The sequence below is a fragment of the Mustela erminea genome, chromosome 19, assembly GCF_009829155.1.
Source record: "Mustela erminea isolate mMusErm1 chromosome 19, mMusErm1.Pri, whole genome shotgun sequence".
NCBI lineage: Eukaryota > Metazoa > Chordata > Mammalia > Carnivora > Mustelidae > Mustela > Mustela erminea.
The window spans coordinates 31,252,989-31,273,331 of record NC_045632.1 but is presented as its reverse complement, the minus strand read 5'-3'; the positions used below and the strand labels follow the sequence as shown (position 1 = coordinate 31,273,331).

At 38.2% G+C, this 20,343-nt stretch overlaps 2 protein-coding genes across 4 annotated transcripts in view; one reads left to right on the top strand and one right to left on the bottom strand.

Annotated features, from left to right (window-relative positions):
• The window catches only part of FTO (FTO alpha-ketoglutarate dependent dioxygenase), a 377,970-nt gene extending 373,782 nt beyond the window's left edge, over nt 1-4,188 (bottom strand). For all 3 annotated transcript variants that reach the window (XM_032324553.1, XM_032324552.1, XM_032324554.1), the window contains exon 1: nt 3,994-4,188. In XM_032324553.1, coding sequence (XP_032180444.1) covers nt 3,994-4,173 — 180 coding nt within the window. In that variant the 5' untranslated portion in view covers nt 4,174-4,188. The remainder of the gene's footprint in view (nt 1-3,993) is intronic.
• Nucleotides 4,189-4,312: 124 nt separating this feature from the next.
• RPGRIP1L (RPGRIP1 like) overlaps nt 4,313-20,343 on the top strand; it is a 126,979-nt gene continuing 110,948 nt past the window's right edge. Inside the window, exons 1-7 of the mRNA XM_032324551.1 lie at nt 4,313-4,401; nt 6,226-6,335; nt 7,404-7,495; nt 9,093-9,237; nt 12,721-13,019; nt 16,071-16,173; nt 17,667-17,810. Coding sequence (XP_032180442.1) covers nt 4,315-4,401; nt 6,226-6,335; nt 7,404-7,495; nt 9,093-9,237; nt 12,721-13,019; nt 16,071-16,173; nt 17,667-17,810 — 980 coding nt within the window. The 5' untranslated portion in view covers nt 4,313-4,314. The remainder of the gene's footprint in view (nt 4,402-6,225; nt 6,336-7,403; nt 7,496-9,092; nt 9,238-12,720; nt 13,020-16,070; nt 16,174-17,666; nt 17,811-20,343) is intronic.

Sequence of the window (20,343 nt, the reverse complement as noted above, 5' to 3'; positions counted from 1 at the left end):
GGGCTCTCTGCTCAGCGGGGAGCCTGCATCCCCCTCTCTCTCTGCCTGCCTCTCTGCTTACTTGTGATCTCTGTCTGTCAAATAAATAAATAAAATCTTAAAAAAAAAAAAGTTAAATACAGATTTACCACATGACCAGCAATTCCACTCCTAGGCCTCTACCCAAGAGAAAGGAAAATACGTGTCCATACGAAAAGGAGAATATGAATGTTCACAGCAGCATTTTTAATAATAGCCAAAAAGTATAAAAAACCCATATATCCATCAATTGGTGAATGGATTAAATAAAAGATGGTATATTCATACATTGGAATACGATACTATTTAATAATAAACACAAAAGATCAACATATTGTCTGACTCCATTTACATGAAATCTCCAGAAAGGGCAACTTTGGAGAACAGAGAATGATCAGTGGCTGCCTAGGGACAAGAGGTGGAATGGAGAATAACCTACAAATGAATATATATCTTCTTTGGGAGATGATGGAAATGTTCCAAAATGAAATTATGGTGATTATTGCACAACTCTGTGAATATTTCAGAAATCACTGAATTGTACCCTTAAAAGAGGTGTGTTTTATAGTGCATAAGTTATATGTCCAAAGCTTTTTAAAAAAAATACTCAGCTTCATTAGTCGTCACTGAGATGCAAATTAAAGCCACGAGGAGATGCCACTACATAGCCACTAGAATGGCTAAAATTTTAAAGACTGACAATACTAAATATCAGTGGGGACATGGAACAACTAGAATTCTCACACACAGCTGCGGAAGATATAAAATGGTGTACTGGGTATGAATAACATCCCCCGAGATGATATGTCCAATCTTAACCCACGGTTGTTGTAAATGTGATCTTATTTGGAAAAAGGGTCTTTGTAGATGTAATTACACTGAGCATCCTGAGATTAAGATCATCCTGGATTTAGGGTAAGCCCTAAATATAACGACCAGTGTCTTTACTAGAGAAAGGAGAAGGAAATTTGACACATACACACAAAACACTGAGAAGGTGGCCGTGGGAACACAGAAGCCAATTGGTTTGCTGCCCAAACCAAGAAGTCACCAGAAGCTAAAAGAAGCAAGGAAGGATTCTCCCCCTAGAGCCTGCAGAGAGACCATGACCTGTGAAACCCTTGCATCCAGACTTACCTTTAGAACTAAGAGAGAATAAATGTCTGTTGTTTTAAGACACCAAGTTCATGGGAACTTGCTCAGGCAGCCCTAGGAAACTAATGCAAGTGGCAGAATCACTTTGGCAGTTTCTTACATAGAACTGAGCAATTGGATTCCTGAGTGCTTATCCGAAAGAAACAAAGACAAAGACTTATACGTGAATGGTCATAGCAGCTTTTTTACATAATCAGCCCCAAACCAGAAACAATCCAAATGTACTTCAGCAACAGGTGAATGAATTAACAATATGTGGTAAAACCATACAGTAAATCATCACTCAGCAATAAAAAGTAAAGAACTACTGATACACAGAACAACATGAATGAATCTCAAAAATCTCAAAAATGCTGAGTGGAAGTAGACAGACTCAACAGTACACACAGTTTGTTTCCATTTATATGAAATCCTAGAAAATACAGACTCGTCTACAGTAACAGAAAACATTATTGATGGCTGCTTGGGAGCCAAGGTGGGGGAGACACTGACCGCAAATCAAGATGAAATTTCTAGAAGGGATTGAGAGGTTCTCTATGTCAACTATGATGGGGGTGTCACAAGTGTATACACCTGTTACAACTCGTCAAACTGTACACTATAAATGTGTGCAAATTATTGTACATAAATTATTCCTCAATAAAGTCAATTAGAAAATAAGAAAGTTCATGAATAACTGACCATTTTCTGTTTAACCTTTAAAACTTAATTGCCTATACTTTGTTCTAACCAGTAACATGTTCATATGCAAATTTAAATAAGTATCAAAGGAATTCTTTAAAGTAAAGAGGAAGATAACTTGCTCTACCAATTCAATGTGTTTCACATGTTGAAAGTGGAAAAAAGCTTTAAGTCAGAAGACCTAGTTCTGAGTCCTAGTTCCACACAGCAACTAAGTGGCCTTGGGCAAGTCATGATTTCCTCAAGCCTTGGTTTCCACTCCATAAAAGTGATGACATGAGTCATTATCTCACAGGCAAAGGGTAAGGTTGCAGTAGAGTAAAAGCTCCTTTGCACAGGGATTCTATCTTAGTTTAAGTCATAATTCCAGTGTCAGCAAATAATAGATGCTCAATAAATCAACAGAATGAGTAACATAAACATAAAGCTAAAACATACACAATGCCATTGGCTGACATTCATCTCTTTCTCAGCACTGTTGTAGACTAATTCAGAAGGATCCTCTCCTCTCTGAATCCGTCTTTAATATACTGTCCATATCACAGGCAGACTCTAGCATGAAAATTTCAGGTCCCTGGTGAAACCTCGTTATAACTCGGGTCATTATAGGACAGATTTTGTATATGTATTTTTTTAAGATTTCATGTATTTATTTGAGAGAGAGTGAGAGCAAGCAAGATCACAGAAGGAGAGGGAGAAGCAGACTCACAACTGAACAGAGCCTGATGCAGGGATCGATCCCAGGACCCCAACACCATGACCCGAGCTAAAGGCAGATGCTTAACCAACTGTGCCCACCCACAGACACCCCCAGATTTTATATTTTAAATCCACAGAAGTACTGCCCGAAGACAAACTCACTTGCACGATTCTAAATTCTACAAGCGCAAGAACTGTGTCTGTTTTAGTTCCCATTGGTCCGTACTTCTAATATTTGCCTAATATAGAGTAGACAATACAGCAGCACGGGTAAAGGCTATGTAACCAGATAAAGCAGGAAAGAGGGCCTTTTAAGAAGGACAAAGTGGCTGACGGGTAGAGAGCAGGGAAAGTGTCATGTCTCATGAGGCTGTAGGAACACGCAGGGTCCAAACCATGCAAGACATTGCAGGCCATGTGAAGTCTTCTCTTTCTCCGAAGAGCAACAGAACATCATGGGAGATTTTTAAACAGGTGGTTGGCGGGGGGGGGGGGGGCATAATTAGATTTGCACTTTGAAAAGACCACTCTCCACAGTGTGCAAGGGACTGGTTGTGTGGAAGAAAGAGGACAAGGGAGTTGTTAGGGTGAAGAATAAGAGTGGACCAACACAGAGACTATTGCAACATCCATTAAAGAGATAATGGAAACTTGGTCCAAGGTGGTGGAGACAGAAAAAATGGACATGTCACAGACATGTGTAAACAAACCAAAAGAACTTGATTTGGGAAGTGAGAGAAAGGAAAACACTCAATTCTTCTGAACCTTAAGTCTTCAGCTGTAAAACAGGACTGTTATTACCCCATCTGCATAATATCTATCTGCTATGGTAACAACATGAAATACTATAAATTTTACCAACTTAATGTAGATCCTGAGATGTAATAAATGCTTTAAAAAAAAAAAAAGGAAGTCACCGTAGATCTTATTATTGCCACCTATGCAACAGCAACTATCAGAAGCGAAACTCCAAAGGTGGAAAACAGGATTGTAGTTAGATTGATCTCCTCTGTGCTGAAGACACAGATCACAACAGGCAGCCACTGAGACAACTGTTCCCAATAAACACATCTGACCGCACAGATACTTCATCTGAACCAATCTCAGTCCTAGGAAACCATTACTAAGAGAAAGAACATCTGTGATGATCACAGTCCGGTAAACTGAGGCATCAGGGTAGCTACAAAGACCAAGAAAAGCAGGGAAAGGAAATGGGTGTCGTGACTCTCACCGGTGAGCAGATCCAACACGACTAGGCCCGCATCCTGACCAGCATGAATGTGTGTATCCCCCAATGTCTCTGGTTCCTTTACTGACAAGGCCCTGTCATCCCGTGGCTTAAGACTGTGCGTCCGCTGGCCATGCAACCAAACCCTTCCAGCTCCCGGCCCCTAGCTACAAGTACACGAAGGATCCCAGACCGCGGAGAGGCCGACATACCTTAGCTTCGCGCTCTCGTTCCTCGGCGGTCGGGGTCCGCTTCATGCTGCCGCTACAGCCGTCTTCGCCACTGCTAGCCGCGTAGATCCCTCTCCCTGGACCCCGCCTCCTGCTTGTAGTTCTCTCGGCATCCTGCTCCCGTCCAGCGCCGTTCTCCGTCAGATCCACGAGAACTACCATTCCCAAGATGCAAGGCGGCGAAGCTCGAGAGCGCCTCGGGGTTTGGGGCAAGAGAATTTCCCAGGGCCGAAATCTACGCAGCGAGCGGGCGGGTGAGAGCAGGAGAAAAACTACATTTCCCAGGAGGCAACGGAGCCTGCCATGTTTTTCCCGTGCTCCTCTCCGCCAGGCGCCCAACACGCCGTCGGCGCTATAGCAACGGTAGCTAGCCGCGGGGAGAGAGTGGCGGTGAGTACTCCCGGGGAGTCAAGGGGCGCAGAGGTGGCCCACCCTCTACGTGCAGCACGGGTCGGGGTCCTGGGGTCTGCCCTGTGTCCGAGAGAAGGCCTTAGAGTTCTGCTCGCGTGAAAAGCAGCCCGACACGAGACACCACATACCCAGGCCTGAATCACAGCCCGCCCATTATCCCCACGCCCAGCACCGGTTTGAAATTTTACATCCTACCCTGAAACCCTAGGTGATGAGAGTTGATGATCATTGCCGTGCCTATCCAAGTACCTCAAGTAGAAGGGCACATAAACCCAGTTCTTTCATTAGCCCTGGTTTAAGAGTTGATTGGTGGACCCTTAAGCCTCCCGAATGGCCTATTGTTTGCTTAATTATTTACAATTATTTGTTTATCGTCTGGTTACCCCCATAGGCTATTAACCACATAAAGACGGAGTTCCTGTTTACCGTGTTAGTCTCAATGCCAGGTATTCATTTAATCATGAAGTAAATATTAATCTCTGTGCCCGCCTTGCCCCAGACACTGTTTCCTACCGCTGTGAATAGGACTGATACCCGTCCCGAGATGCTTATACCTTATTAGTGGAGACGAAGTAGAAATGAGCTAGTGAACAGATAAGAAATTTTAGGTAATGATGATTGCTACGACGGTAAGAAACAGTGATGAATTTGGGAGGAAGAGTACTCTGACAGCGGGTGATCAGGGAAAGCATCTCTGAGGAAGGGACATTTGAGCCGAACCCCAGAGGATGCGGAGCCAGCTGATGCGAAGGCTTTGAGCAAGGCGAGGGTTCCATGGCTTTGAGGAACCTAAAGGAGTGTTGAGTGAGCATGGTGAGCAAGGAGGGATAACATTAGTTGATGACGAAGATCTGTGACAGCACTGCACAGGGTTTGTTCATCTCAGCGCTCTTAACATTTGGAGCCACATAATTCTTTGTTGAGGTTCCTGTGCACTGCAGGATATTTAAATTCGTCTCTGGCCTCTAGATGCCAGTAACACTGCCTTCCACCTTCCCAGTCAAGACAATCAAAAATATGACCAGACAACTCCTACTTAAATGTGTGACCTTGGACAAGTTACCAAAGCTGCCTCTTGGGTTTTTTTGTTTTTGTTTTTCTTTTTTTCATTTGTAAAGTAAGAATCATTTGAGTAACAACCTCATAGGGATATTGTGAGATACTTGATTAATGCACGTTAACGGAGCACTTAGAAGAGCCCCGGCACATTTTAGTAAGCATTCAGTAAATGTTAATCCCACTACCATTATCATAAAAGCTACTGTAACTCTATCATGGCGGAGTTACCATTTTCACAAGTGTCTTGTGTTTAAACTGCTTGATGATTTGGTTCCTAAAACTGATCGTTCCTGTAGCAGTGTTGCCAAAAGAAGTAAAAAGTGATCCCTCAAGTATATGTCTGTTCGTTGTTTAATGCCACAGCTGAATGCAGTGATTCTCCACCTTTGACGAGTTATAATAAAGGTTAGGAGCCCTTTCTCTAAAGATATTGCATATACACATAGATGCATACAAGATCTTAAAAACCATCTCTTGGGTCTACAGACCCTCAAGCTCCATGGATTCCATTCATTCAGCAACTATTTAGCGAATGCCTGCTATGTGCCAAGCTCTGTGTTGGCCTCTGAGAATACCATACAGAGGTGCACAAGACAAACTGGGTATTCTCTTGGACTTTACATTCTAGGCCCAACATTCTAAAGATTGAGAAACTCTGCCTTAGGGCACCTTCACTTTGTTTGCATTTGGCTCTTGGGGTGGTTTGAAATAAAATATAAACTCTTTTTTTTTTCCATATCCTAGACATGCACAGACCATTTATATCCGCGTACAAAACTGAGTTATTGTGGTGCATCTCTGAAGAATAGAAACTGTAAAGATGCCAGAATTAACTGGACAGCTTGTATGTTGAGGTAGGAAGCCCTGGGACTAGGCCTCATGGCAACAAAGAAAGGACAGAACAAAAACAAATTCAGCTGGTCAGTTTATGAAACATCTTTCACAAAACTGAGACCTACCCACTCATTTGTACACCAAGTTAAAAATTAATATTCAAGTAATACTGACATCCCAGGCAAATATGCTAACTGCTTTTGATTTACCATCTCACTCTTAGAATAACTCTATAAGATACCTCTTCTCCATTTTTAAAGTTAAGGAAATGTGGCAACTGGCTGGCTAAGTTTTCAGTAGAGCACGTGACTTTTGATCTTGGGTCCAAAAGTTTGTGTTGGGGATAGAGTTTACTTTAAAAAAAATATATATATAGGGGAGCCTGGGTGGCTCAGTGGGTTAAGCCTCTGCCCTTCAGCTCATGATCTTGGGGTCCTGGGATCGAGCCCCGCAACAGCTCCCTGCTCAGTGGGGAGCCTGCTTCCCCCTCTCTCTGCCTGGCTCTCTGCCTACTTGTGATCTCTGTCTGTCAAATAAATAAAATCTTTAAAAGTAAAAAATAATGTGTGTGTGTGTGTGTGTGTGTGTATGAAAAGTAAAATGACTTTTTCAAAAAAAAAATTAAGGAACTGAAACTCAGCCAGATTACATGACTTGACTAGCTAGTAAACAATAGAACAAGCATTTGAATCAGGTTTTTCGACTAGGTTTTTTCCAAGATACCTGCTTGCTTTGGGGGATAGAAGGGAGTAGGGGATGGAGAAGAAGTATTTCTTAAATTTGGGGTAATTGTTTTTGTTCAGATCAAGAAATTAAAAAAGAAGGAAGAATGATAATCTTACCTCATTTCTTAAGCAAACTATAGGAAACTATATACTTAAACTATAGGAAATTTATTGTTGAAAGGAACACTGATTGAATGTAGTATTACTTTTAAAAGAGAAGCTTTCCCCTTCTTCAAGCAGCACATGTGGGCAATAGATGTCTGTTAGAATCATAATGCTTTATTCATTTTATTTGGTTCTTTCCATTGCATAGTTAACATTATATGTTGGAAGGATTTTATTTGAATTTTCTTTTCTCCACAGACAGGCCATGTCTCGTCCCACTGATGAGACGGCAGGAGACCTGCCTGTGAAAGATATAGGTCTAAACCTCTCTGGAATGGGAGGGTTACAAGGTATGGCCAGCTGTTATTTATTATCGTTACGAACTTTGATCAGTAACTTCTTTTCTTTTAATTTAAAGTATTTCTGATATCCTTACAAACGAAGCCATTTAAGTAACTATATAGCTCTTGATTGGACTAAACAGGAACATGGAGAATTTAGAACAACATATGGTATTTTACTGCATGCATCAATTATCAACAGCTCATAGAAAATGTAAAATCCCCCTCTGTTCTGATAAAGAATTGTTATAAATCATCTTTTTAAAATTCCACACATGAGTAGAAACTACACAGAGAGTATCAAGCCTCCAAACTGAATTGCCTGGTTTAAATCACATTCACCATTAAAATTTTTCTTTATGTTTAAATTTTATAGGGGAGGAAATGCCGTATTTAAAAATTTTTGCCTTTCAAGTAGAGTATCTCAAAATGGTTTGTTTATCCAAGTGATACTGACTTTGTTTTATCAAATTAATATACATTAAAGGTTTCCTTTATCCTTTTATCACTTAGTGGTTACCCTAGAGCTAAAATATCACTTTCAAATTGAGAATGAGAAGCACTGCTTTGAGGAACAATTCAGAGTGTAGAGCTGTGTTTTTGTTTGTGTATACAACGTGTCAGCTCTGCTGTCATGCTACTGCATTTGTCATTAAGACGGCTGTTTTATAAAATATATTCCACTAAGGTGTCTTATTACCACCGTTAATTAGAACAATTCAACTGGCAACCTTGAACTACTACAGAAAGGTGGTCAATGCATTGTTCATTGAAAATGATAAATTTGACTATACAGGTTTTATTTTTGAACGTAAAAAGTATGTGTTAGCTTTGCTTTAGATCTTTGGTGGAGTACCAGGTATTCACATACAAATAAATGTTAATTGTATAAAGCTGTTTATTCGAATTCGCTACCTTAAGTTAAATTCTTGCCCTCAGTAACCCATCATAGGGGCTTTAACCTTTGTCCATTTGTTGATTCTTTTGGATGATGATTGCAAATTAGTGACATGGAAAATACTAAATTTAAGCATATGTAAAAAATCATATACATAGGCTAAAAGGTATGAAAGTCCTTTAAAAATATATAAGAAAGGTTATAAATGATTTTTGAAGGTTTGTTGTTTGTACTTGCAAATTTTACAGTTTATTTTCTAGAACCCAGAACCCATACATAGCTCTGAAAAATATTTTATGTTCACCAAATTATTGTTAAAACTCTTACCTCTGTTTAAAAAAAAAAACAACTTTTAGATAATCTGACTTTTAATTTGTTTTTTTCAACATTGAACATGTAAGTTGAAAGGTCTTATTGAATCAGAGTTCCATCTTACATTCTTAAAGAATGGTTATTTAAATACCATTTTGAATGGATACTGTTATTACTCAAATCCTTAGTATTGCATGTAAACTTTTAATAGAAAAAATTATTGTTCTCTCTGATTGGTGATATAAACAATGCTATAACATTTTCTAAAACAATCTTACTTGTGGGTCACAAAGTAAAAGAGATGAGTGCATCGGAGATTATATTAATATCAACAGTTACAATTTTTAGAGACTATTTTAAGTAATCCCACTACTAATTACCTTGGCATTTTTACAGAAACTTCAACAACACGGACAATGAGGTCTCGCCAGGCAGTGTCACGTATCAGTCGTGAGGAACTGGAAGACAGATTTTTGCGTCTGCATGATGAGAACATTTTGCTTAAACAGCATGCCCGCAAGCAAGAGGATAAAATTAAAAGGTTATGATAAAAAGCTTTTAGCTTTTTCTCCTGACACTGTAAAGTTTGGAGGATATGCTTTTTTGCAAACTTAATTGAAAACTCCACCTGGAATCTTTTTTGGAACAAGGCAGGTTGTAAATAAATACAATTTTTAAAAATGGAAAATCTTACAAACTAGAATAATAAACCAAAAAGATGATGAGTGTTTATTATGTCTGAAGTTGCTATTTGAAAGAAAGATCTAATAGCGAAGAGTGCCATGAGTATAGCATGTCTATAAATAATTTCTGGTTTAATATTTATAGTGTAATAAGCAAATGGCCAAAGCATCTGTTTTTTAAATGCCTTAGTTTAAAATGAAATTTTGATAAAGTAATTAGCTAGTCTAACTTGTTAGAATGCATGTTCCATTAAGTTTTGGAGTTTACTAATGAAAACATCACTTCAATATCTGGAACATATTTAACTTAGCTTGGATGGGTCTAGAATCTCTATTTCAGAGTCCCTACTGTTTCTGAAGAAACATTGTCCCTTGATTTGTGTGCATAAAATTTTTGCTGGGATAACTTCTTAAGAGTAGATAGTCTTTCATTCCTTCTTGTTCAGAAACACTTGACTATCTTCTGAATGTGTGGCATTAAAAACAAAAACGTACCTTCCCATTTGTAAGCTTCAACAAGCCTGGATTCATATTCATGTTCTAGGTTAAATGAAAAGCTGAGATAGCTATGGAAGAAAGAAGATAGGGGGTCAGGCGGGAGTGGGGGCTTAGAATGCATCCTAAAGGGGTGATTCTAGTTCAGTTTCCACTCAGTGGACTTTGTTTTAATGACCCACTGACCTGCTGTGTTTTGGGGCTTTTACTTTGAGTTCATTTTTGAGTCATGATAGTGTCTTTTTTCAAAACCTATGACTCACTTGCCTGATTCCTTTTCTGACCAGTAACACACACGTGTCCTATCAGAATGAGGAATGTATGCTATGACCACTAAACAATTTTTTTTCCTGTGTAAGCCTAATTGGTCAGTAAAATAATTGAATTCACAACCTTGACCTCATTAGTAATTTGTCCTAGCCAGAAAATATAAAACAACCTAATAATGAGCCATGTAGTTTAATGAAAAAAGGACTCGGCTAGGAGTCAAGCTGTATGCATGTGTTCTATTATTTCTCTGCCACCGGCCTATGGTATTACGTTCAAGCCATTTAACCTCCTGGGATGTTATTTTACTTAGCCCTGAGAGTAATAATCTCATGACTACTGTGACCCAAAGCTCTAAAATCTTGAATTTCACACCACAGACACTACCTAGAGGAACGTGTAGAACTGCTCTTTTTGGTTTTTTTTTTTTAATATTTTATTTTTTTATTTGACAGAGAGAGGTCGCAAGTAGGCAGAGCAGCAGGTAGAGAAAGGGGGAAGCAGGCTCCCTGCTGAGCAGAGAGCCCGATGTGGGGCTCAATCCCAGGATCCTGAGATCATGACCTGAGCTGAAGGCAGAGGCTTTAATTTAACCCACTGAGCCACCCAGGCGCCCCCCCCCTTTTTTTAAAGTAATCTCTGCACCCAACATGTGGCTCGAACTTAACAACCCCAAGATCAAGAGTTGCATCTCTACCGACTGAGCCAGCCAGGTGCCTCAGAACTGCTTTGAAATTTAGCCTTAAGGTGTAATTAGTATCACATTCGTATAAATGTAGATCTGATAAACCACCTTTTTAAATTAGTACTCAAACTTTACCAGATCACATATAATGCATTAATACTACAAAATAACCACATCAAACAATTGAAAATTATTGCTTTTACTGGACAAACAGAATCTTGTTTCTTGACAAAAAGTTTCCTGGAACATCCTTGAATTTAAAACCACTCTACTGATGTACTTTCCTTTCCTTAAAAATTTGGGTCATTTATGATTCTCCACATATTGACTGCTTTTTTATATTAAACCTGTGTCTTTTGAATGTGATCTCTATCACCGTGAAAGTCTCTCTATAACAAAAGATTCAGATGTTTAGGTTGACATCTCATTTAGATGGCAACCATATTTCTATGGCAAAACCGTTGGGGGGTGGGGTAAGGATCCTTAACTCATTAAAGAGCTAGATAGAGTGTGTGGCTCTGCTGGGCTTATGATACCTGCCCAAATTTCCCCATGATATATCATTCTGTGGATTAGGTGGAAAAGGAACTAATCCATTGATTATTTTACTAGGGTGTTTGTGGTCCTCTTGGATCTTGGTTTTTATTATCCTATATCCCTTATAAAGCATGTTTAATGGATTTGCCTCAAGGGAAAGAGAAAACAATCTTAACTGATTATGTTATGCATATTTCTCCCTGATGCCACATGCTGTAGACCGAGTAGCCAGAAGTGTAGATAGACGTGTATTACTACCGCTTTTACAGAGGACTACGCTTAGGGCAAAAAAGGGTTGTTCTATGACATCCCAAAGCCATTAAGGATTTTTTTATTTCACTTTTGTTCTCTTAAGTAAAAGCTTCTGTCCATAACCATGCTAAAATAAAGCAAACCCCGTTTAAAGAAAAATGAAGTGAGTTTTTATTTTCAATCTCCGTCTGGCTCTTTATAAAAATAGATTCACTGTAAACTAGAATCAGCTATTGAAGATGTGCGACCAATTTTGTAAAGTCTTGAACTTGTGTCTCTCATCAAAGCCACCTTTTCTTTCTTGTCCTGCCAAGATTTTTCCATTCACTGTCAGACATGTTTTCCGTACGTGTATATTACATCACCCCCATGTGCCCTTTCTGTCTTTTGTTCTGTCTAACCAGTTTTTATCAAACTTAAAAGACTGAAAGGTATAAACTCTTAAGATATCAAAAGCACAACTTGTGTCTAAATTTAAAGGTAGCATTAAAATAATACTTTCTGCATCTGAGTGTTTTCTACCATTAAACATGAACATTTCTCAGGCACTAAGCGGCACATTTCAGTTTCTCTGAATTTTTCACTGGGCTCTTTATCTGTGTGTACCTATGCATCCTAACATTTTTGTACTTGTAATATGTCTTAATCTTAGAGAACCTGAAAACAGTTCACCTAAAACATATCATCTAAATGCTGCAGCCTTAACACACTTTTCAAAAGTTGTAGCTTACTGTGGCTCGCATCTCTAACCCAACACATCCACAATCTGTAGCTACATTTAAGTGCATACAGCATTCCTACATAAGGTCATGCGTTAAAAATTGCATTTGAGGAACATATGGAGTAAATATGTGTCCTCTCTTTACTAACCTTAAATGATAAGCCTTAGGAAACTGTTATTTGTCAGTGCTATAAAGCAGATTGTTGCCCAGTGGTTTCAATTATCATCAAAGGATTCTTCACAGGCAGTAATAGTTACATCAAAACCTGAAATTTATTATTCAGGTTCTGCACTGAAGTCCTCACAGTGATTATGTTCCTTTCAACAGAATGCATTTTATGCTGACTTCTCACATTCCTTTTCATCTTTTTATTATTTCCCTAGAATGGCCACCAAGTTAATACGGCTAGTTAATGACAAGAAAAGATATGAGCGGGTTGGTGGCGGCCCCAAGCGGCTGGGACGAGATGTGGAAATGGAAGAAATGATGGAGCAGCTGCAGGAGAAGGTTCATGAGCTTGAAAGACAGAACGAAGTCCTCAAGAACAGACTCATTTCAGCCAAACAGCAACTTCAAATCCAGGGTCACAGGCAAACGCCGTATAATTATGTGCAATCTCGTGTTAACACTGGGCGTCGAAAAGCGCATGAAAATGCAGGCTTACAGGCATGCCCCAGGAAAGGTAAAATAAGCTTATATTAAATCCTGAATGTCAGTCTTTTAGTAGGCTGTTTTACACACACGCACACACAGTATTTCTGTATTTCGCATGTTTTTAAGTACCTTTAGAAATAGAAAAATAGTTTTTTGACTTGCATTTTGATAAAATGTTAATATTAACATGAGAACTATTTGTGGAGTAAAACAGTGAATGTAATTATCTATCCTGATATGAGAGACATGTGTGAAACTATATAAAATAGTATAATTTGAGTTGGTTTTCTGTATTGCAGACAGAAATTACATTGACTCAGGCAAATAGGGAAACCAGCTAGTTTGCTTTTTACAATCATACTTTCTGTTTTGAATGATCACACTTAATTTCTTTGTCAAAAGACCCCTTATAAAATTAGCAGAACTGCTTAAATTTCTCATTGTGTGTAAGCAGCGTGACAGTGCAATGCGCACATAACTAAGGGTTTAAAAAATTGTGTTCTTGCTCCTCTACATACTCCCTGGTGACTTCGGACCAGTCATCTAATGATTCTGAACTTGCTTCTTCCATGCGAAATAAAAGGATTTAAGCAACTGACCCTGAAGATCTCCTCCATCTCCAAAAATGATCATAGATCAATCACTTTCCCCATTTTGAGAGTGAATCACCTAAAACCTACCCACACAAAGCAGTTCAGTTGCATAGATGAAACTTAATATAGAAAGAACATGAATCTTTCTAATAAAAATTCCCAATTCTCCCCACCCATGGACAAACTTTATTTATAATGAGGTGAAAAATCAACCAATAGTTTCAGTAACTTTTTTAAAATTTCAATTACTAGGGAAGGAAATAAAATTGTAGCTGCGATTGATGTTCATTTGGAACATGCTTCACATAAAGACCCAACATTTTGAGGGACACAAAAAGTCATGTAAAACTTTCAATTCATCAAGGAGGACAAAAAAATGCCGTATAGACCGAAAAGGAGAAAATTTTCTTGTATTTTTTTTCTCCAAGCCAAAATATTGACCCTATCTCTTCCTTAGGCAGAGTTCCCTTGAAGTCAGTAAGGCCTCCACAGAGGCAAGAGGCAGCTGCAAGATGAAAGCGTTCAGCTATGCCTAGCTTGTGAGATTGGCAATAGACTTTGATATAACCAAAGCAATCACAATGCATTATAAATTAGAAAACACCCTGCTGCTAATTAACTTTCTCCTTGGAAGAGAGCACTTGACCTCTCAGAGCCTCGTTTTTCCCATCTGTAAAATGGAGTGATAACACCAGATGAGAAAAAAAAGTCAAAAGATGGCAACTCCACGGTAGTATATTTTATCTTTCAGAAGTTGCTTACCCTCTCTCAGCCTTTGTTGGGTCATCTGTGACTGAAGCAGGGCAAGACGATTGGTATGGCTTGTAAGATCTTTTATACTAAACAAAGAAGCAATGCCCAAATGGTAGGTTAACCTGACAAACTAATATACTGCTATGAATAGCCGTTTGAATGGATGAGTCTGGTGGAAGTTTCCTCCTATAGGGAAAAAGAAAAAAAGAGCCACAGAGCAGCACAGTCTTTCAAATGTGACTACAAAGTTTAAATTTCTCCTGGTGTTTATATACTCTTAGTAATTCAGACCTTTCTCAGGGCTTGGTACAGAGTCCAAGGCGTAGAGCTTTACAGAGCACTACATAGTGACGAATACTTTGTCAGCCGTTACCTTTCTGAGTAAACTTGAGGCACCATCATCGGGGTTGATGCCTTAGTAATCTTAACAGTCTCTTCAAGACCGTCACCTTTGGATCCGGAAGTTATGCCATGCTTGTCAGAAGTATCACAGCGTAGGGTGGCTAGGTGAGAACACTAGACTCGCCCTGGCTACAGGCACTCTTGCCCCTAAGCTGCTGAACACATGCTCCCATTTTCTATATGTGCCTGGTCAAGAGAAAGAATGGGAAGTACTGGTTTGAGATGTGATCGTTACAACGTGGAAACAATCCTTATAGTGAGGAACCAGTAGAACAAAGATTCTTACAACTGTGTATGGTACACAGTAAGTTTTAAGATTACTTTAAGGATAAGTAGATTCTTTTTTTAAACTTCGCTAGTGATGTTTAGTTTTTCCATAATTTATGTACGAAAAGCTTAAGAATTAGCATTACTGCCAAAATTGGCAAATTTTAACACAGTAAACTATTTTAATGGTTTTAGGCAGAGCCTTTTCTGGTCTTTAAAATGGGCTATAATAGATAGAGAAAATTTTGGAAACAGCAAACAATAGTTCTATTCTAATTAAAAATAAACTTTCTTAAAAGAATGTACTTTATCTATATCTTATATCTGAGACGATGCTCCATTAGAAATCTGAATTATTTGTCATACTTTATCTACCTTAAGCTCTATGTAAACAAGTAATTAAAATTATGTCTCATTTTTAACAATGGGAGTAGACTTGTAAAAAATGCACCTATTTTTATAAGAAAAATATTTTAAGGGCAGCAGCAAAATGTTTTATTTAAAGGAATCTCATTGGTGATCCCTTTTTTAATTGCCTTTGTTTAAATAGGGATTTTATTATTGAGATGGAAGAAACCTAAGTATCGGAAACATTTTGACTTACACTTACAGTATCTGTGATTCATGCAAATGAAGACAAGGTTCAATATGTAAGGTCAAGGAATGTGAATGACTAAAAAAAATCTTTTTAAAACTATATCAAAAATACTAAAAAAAAACAAGATTTTAAAATATTTTTCTTTCATACTTTAGCTTATATTATAAAACCCTGAATTTAGTTTTTTCAGAAATAAGTTTAGATGCTCTACATCTAAGTTGAACCAAATTATTTCTAGGTCATTTGGTTTCCATAGTAGAAGTTGTTTAATGGGCAATACCTGCTGCTCTGTACATTTAATGCCAGCGGTAATTCCTTTGGCAATGGATTTCTGATTCTCTATACTATAGAACACGTATCTCTCAGTACTTAAGAAATTTTCGTCTATTGTACATTTCTTCATGATAGCAAATCAAGAGTCCTGCTTTCCCAATTCACTTTTATAATCTTACTGATTGACTTTTAGGTATTAGATTCCAAGATGTCGATGTAGCAGAAACTCTACAACCCATGCTTACAAAATATGGCAATAATTTACTTGAAGAAGCCAAAGGAGAAATAAGAAATTTGTATGTATTCTTTTTGTGGTCATTTTAGAGCTTTGTTTATTGATCATGTCTTTTTTGATCCCTCCCTTTTTCTTTATTTTAAACACGATTTGTTTATGTACAAATAATTTGCTCCACTAAATATATCTAGATCTGGGGGTAAGAACAGATATTATATAACATGTTTCCAATAAAATGAGGAAAATGAACAACTTAACCAACTACATCAGTGGAGAGGTTCATAGAATAGTCTTCTATATTATAATTTTCTCCCCAAACAAATGGCATAAAGCCTAGTCATTTATAATAGTGTAAGCTTTAGGGGCAACATTTCCATTCTCAGAAAAATTACAGGTAAATTTTTTTTTTTAGATCCTGAATTAATTAGCCTTTTTGTGGTTAAAAATAAAAGAGAGAGAGAATTAGAGGGAGTGGCTTAAAAGTTTGGAGTTATCAAATACATATGGATTTCAGATTTTGTTACTGATACTACATTCTTCATCATACTATGGTTTCAAAAGTTACTTCTGCCACATTTAGCTTACTTTCCCAGTTAATCAAAGCCTCATGGTTTGAGTGTCTGTGAATCACACAAATGAAGATAAGGTTCCATCTTACCTACAGGCTTTCACCTGGATCATCAAAAAGTAACAATTCTGAATGAGGAAAGAAAACATGAAATCACATCATGGTTTAGACAGTTGCTTAAGAATAGTAAAGACTTCAAATTACTTCTTTTGAATATTTTATTTTTATTTGTATTTTATTTAGTTACTTGACAGAGAGAAAGCACAAGCTGGCTGAGTAGCAGGCAGAGGGAGAGGGAGAAGCAAGCTCCCTGCTGAGTAAGGAGCCTGACATGGGGTTTGATCCCAGGATCCTGGGATCAGGACCTGAGACTGTGAAGGCAGTTCCTTAAGCAACTGAGCCACCCTGGAGCCTCTGAATATTTTAAATACCAGTTACAGCAATAACTAGCCTGCAAAGGAATAAAACCAAAAGACTAAACCCAATCTTGTTCCCTGCTAATCAGCTGAAAAAACAGGGTTTATAGGAGTTTTCTGAAGCTCATTATACTGGGATGCTGCCAGACATGGTAGAGATAAATAAATACAAGCAAAAAAACATGTTACGTTTTACAAATCCTTGCTCTCTCTAAAGTGTTAAATTGCGTAGTCTAGGCAGATGTACACAGGAAAAACCAAAAGTGTATAAATTATCTGAAGATGGGCAAATTGTGGAGTACATAGTAGGTAACCAATAAATACTGAATTGAATTGAAGTCCAGGTTATCATCTAAGACATTATTGTATAAAAAAGCAGTATTTTGAATAATTCCATATGCACTTCTAAATCGTCCCATTTAATCTGCTATTCACTATATGCAGAGGCACTTAAGCTAAAAATGTTTAACTTCTACTTGCTCTTTATTATGAAGAACTTTCTTTATACTAAACTGAATATTGCCGGGTTTTCCTCAACCTACAAATTCTTGTAAAGGTTCTTTATTTCAGAGAAAATGTTATTCAGTCACAGAGAGGCCAGATAGAAGAGTTAGAGCACTTGGCTGAGATCCTGAAAACTCAGTTGAGAAGAAAAGAAAATGAAATTGAGTTATCTCTTCTTCAGCTTCGAGAACAGCAGGCTACAGATCAAAGGTATGTTAAAACAGAAATATCACTTTGATAAGGTCAAAATTAGTTTAAAATACTTTATCATGTGCCATAGAAGGGTAAGTCTTGTCTATTTTAAAAAATCATGTTTTCACTTAACATTCCTCATATAAGCCTCCTCTAGACCTACTAACTGCTCTCAACAGCCCAGGGGGAAGGGCATTTTCCCCATCCTACTCTGCCTCCTCTTGTTTCCCCCACTCATCTGTCCATTTGTTTCACTTACCATAACTGTAGGAAGTTCTGATGTCATTTGGTTGCACCTACCAAAGGAAATATACATGGCAAGGATTGTGCTGTTGACACATCTTGCCATATAATCCATCCAGCCTCATATAATTTTTTTTTTCAAATTTAAACAAATTCCATAACATATTACCAGTTTTTTTAGTCCCAAAAAGATGTTTGTTATCTCTCCTAATATTCAAAATTTGCCTCAAATTCTGTTGATTATTGTGGGTGCCGAGGGGGCCCTTCAGCAGTCTCCTTGCTGCCTCTTCATTTTTGAGGTACTGGATTTTCTTTCCCATCCTCCTCGTGTCGTTTTTTTGCTTCCTAATACTTTTGGTTCCTAATACATCTCCCCTGTTTTCTACTTCCACACTGTGTTTCTAACAGGACTTTATCTTCTTTTTTTTTTTTTTTATTAAAGATTTTTTTTTTTTTTAATTTATTTATCAGAGAGAGAGAGGGGGAGAGAGCGAGCACAGGCAGACAGAATGGCAGGCAGAGGCAGAGGGAGAAGCAGTCTCCCTGCCGAGCAAGGAGCCCGATATGGGACTCGATCCCAGGACACGTCCGGGACCATGACCCGAGCCGAAGGCAGCTGCCCAACCAACTGAGCCACCCAGGCGTCCCAAGACTTTATCTTCTTATCATATTCTTCCTCAAATCATTCTCCCATTCCTTCCTTTTTTTCTTTCCCTTTGTTTCCCTTCTATTTGTTTTCTTGGACCAAGGATACCCAGAAGTAGAGGGAGTGGCACATTAAATGGCCAGGTATCTGGCACTTTGCTTAAACAATCATTAACATGTGCCGAATCTTGTTTCACTTCCCTTCACCTTTATTTTCTTCAATTAATTAGCCCCAAGCAGATAAGATGTCATCTCTCCCAGGAATACTCCCGTATATATCTCTGATAGGCAATTTTTTTTTAACGTAACACCATGCCACTATCGCACCTAACAAAATTAACGGTAGTTCCTTGATACCCTCTAATAACCAGTCTATATTCAGAATTCCCTGAACGTGTCTTCTCCTGTTTGTTTAAAATGGAATTCAAATGAGGTCTACACATTGCATTTGACATCTCTTATGTCTCTTATTTCTCTCTTAATGTTTTTTAAACCAGACCTAGATCCTCTATTTATTTTTCCTCTCTCCAGTTTATATGATATGATGCTCATGTGGCTAAGTTCTCATGTAGAAAAACCAGTATGATTTTCTAGTTTCTCATTTCGGATTCAGAGTTTAATCCTCCTTTAACAAACTAACCTGCCGTGGTAATGTTTGAAAAAACTAGGAAAAGATGCATCACATGAGACTTGTTTTAAGAACAATAAAATGAGGAGTGCCTGGGTGGCTCAGTGGTTAAGGCCTCTGCCTTCGACTCAAGTCATGATCTTGGGGTCCTGGGATCAAGCTCCACATCGGGCTCTCAGCTCGATGGGGAGCCTGCTTCCCCCCTCTCTCCGCCTACCTTTCTGCCTGCTTGTGATCTCTCTGTCAAATAAATATATAAAAAATCTTAAAAAATAAAAAAAATTTTAAAAAGAACAATAAAATGGGCTGAAAATACATAAGAAGCTTTATATTTCAAAGATTCAAAAGATTAGTATTCTCTCTGATTATATATAAAATTAAATTATATAATGAAATCCTGTATATTTAGTGATATTTATATATCGTTCTAAGAGCAAGGCAAAAGAAACGTGAATATTTTTGAGAATTCTATTAGGCAATACAATTTGAAGCCTGGCTTTGAACCAGCTTGAATACCTAAGAGTCTCTGTTCCCGTAGGAAGAAGAACTGATTAGACTTGGTCTTGGAAAACCAAGACATGATTCCTTCTGAGGAACAATGCAACAGAACCAGACCCCAAAACTCAATATGACCTTAATAAATTGCTAACAGGGATGCCTGGGTGGCTCAGTTGGTTAAGCGGCTGCCTTTGGCTCAGGTCATGATCCCGGCGTCCTGGGATCGAGTCCCACATCGGGCTCCTTGCTTGGCGGGGAGCCTGCTTCTCCCTCTGCCTCTGCCTGCCACTCTGTCTGCCTGTACTTGCTCTCGCTTCTCTCTCTATGACAAATGAATAAATAAAATCTTTAAAAAAAATAAAATAAAATAAAATAAAAATAAATAAATTGCTAACAGCCATATTTAAGATATTACCTAGATATAAAAACTCTGTACTTAAACCAAGCCCAAGCTTAGAGCCTACCCCATCACCTTTACTCCATGGCTGAGGACAAGGTTATCAGAGATTACTTTCTCTGTTATATTTCTTGAATTCC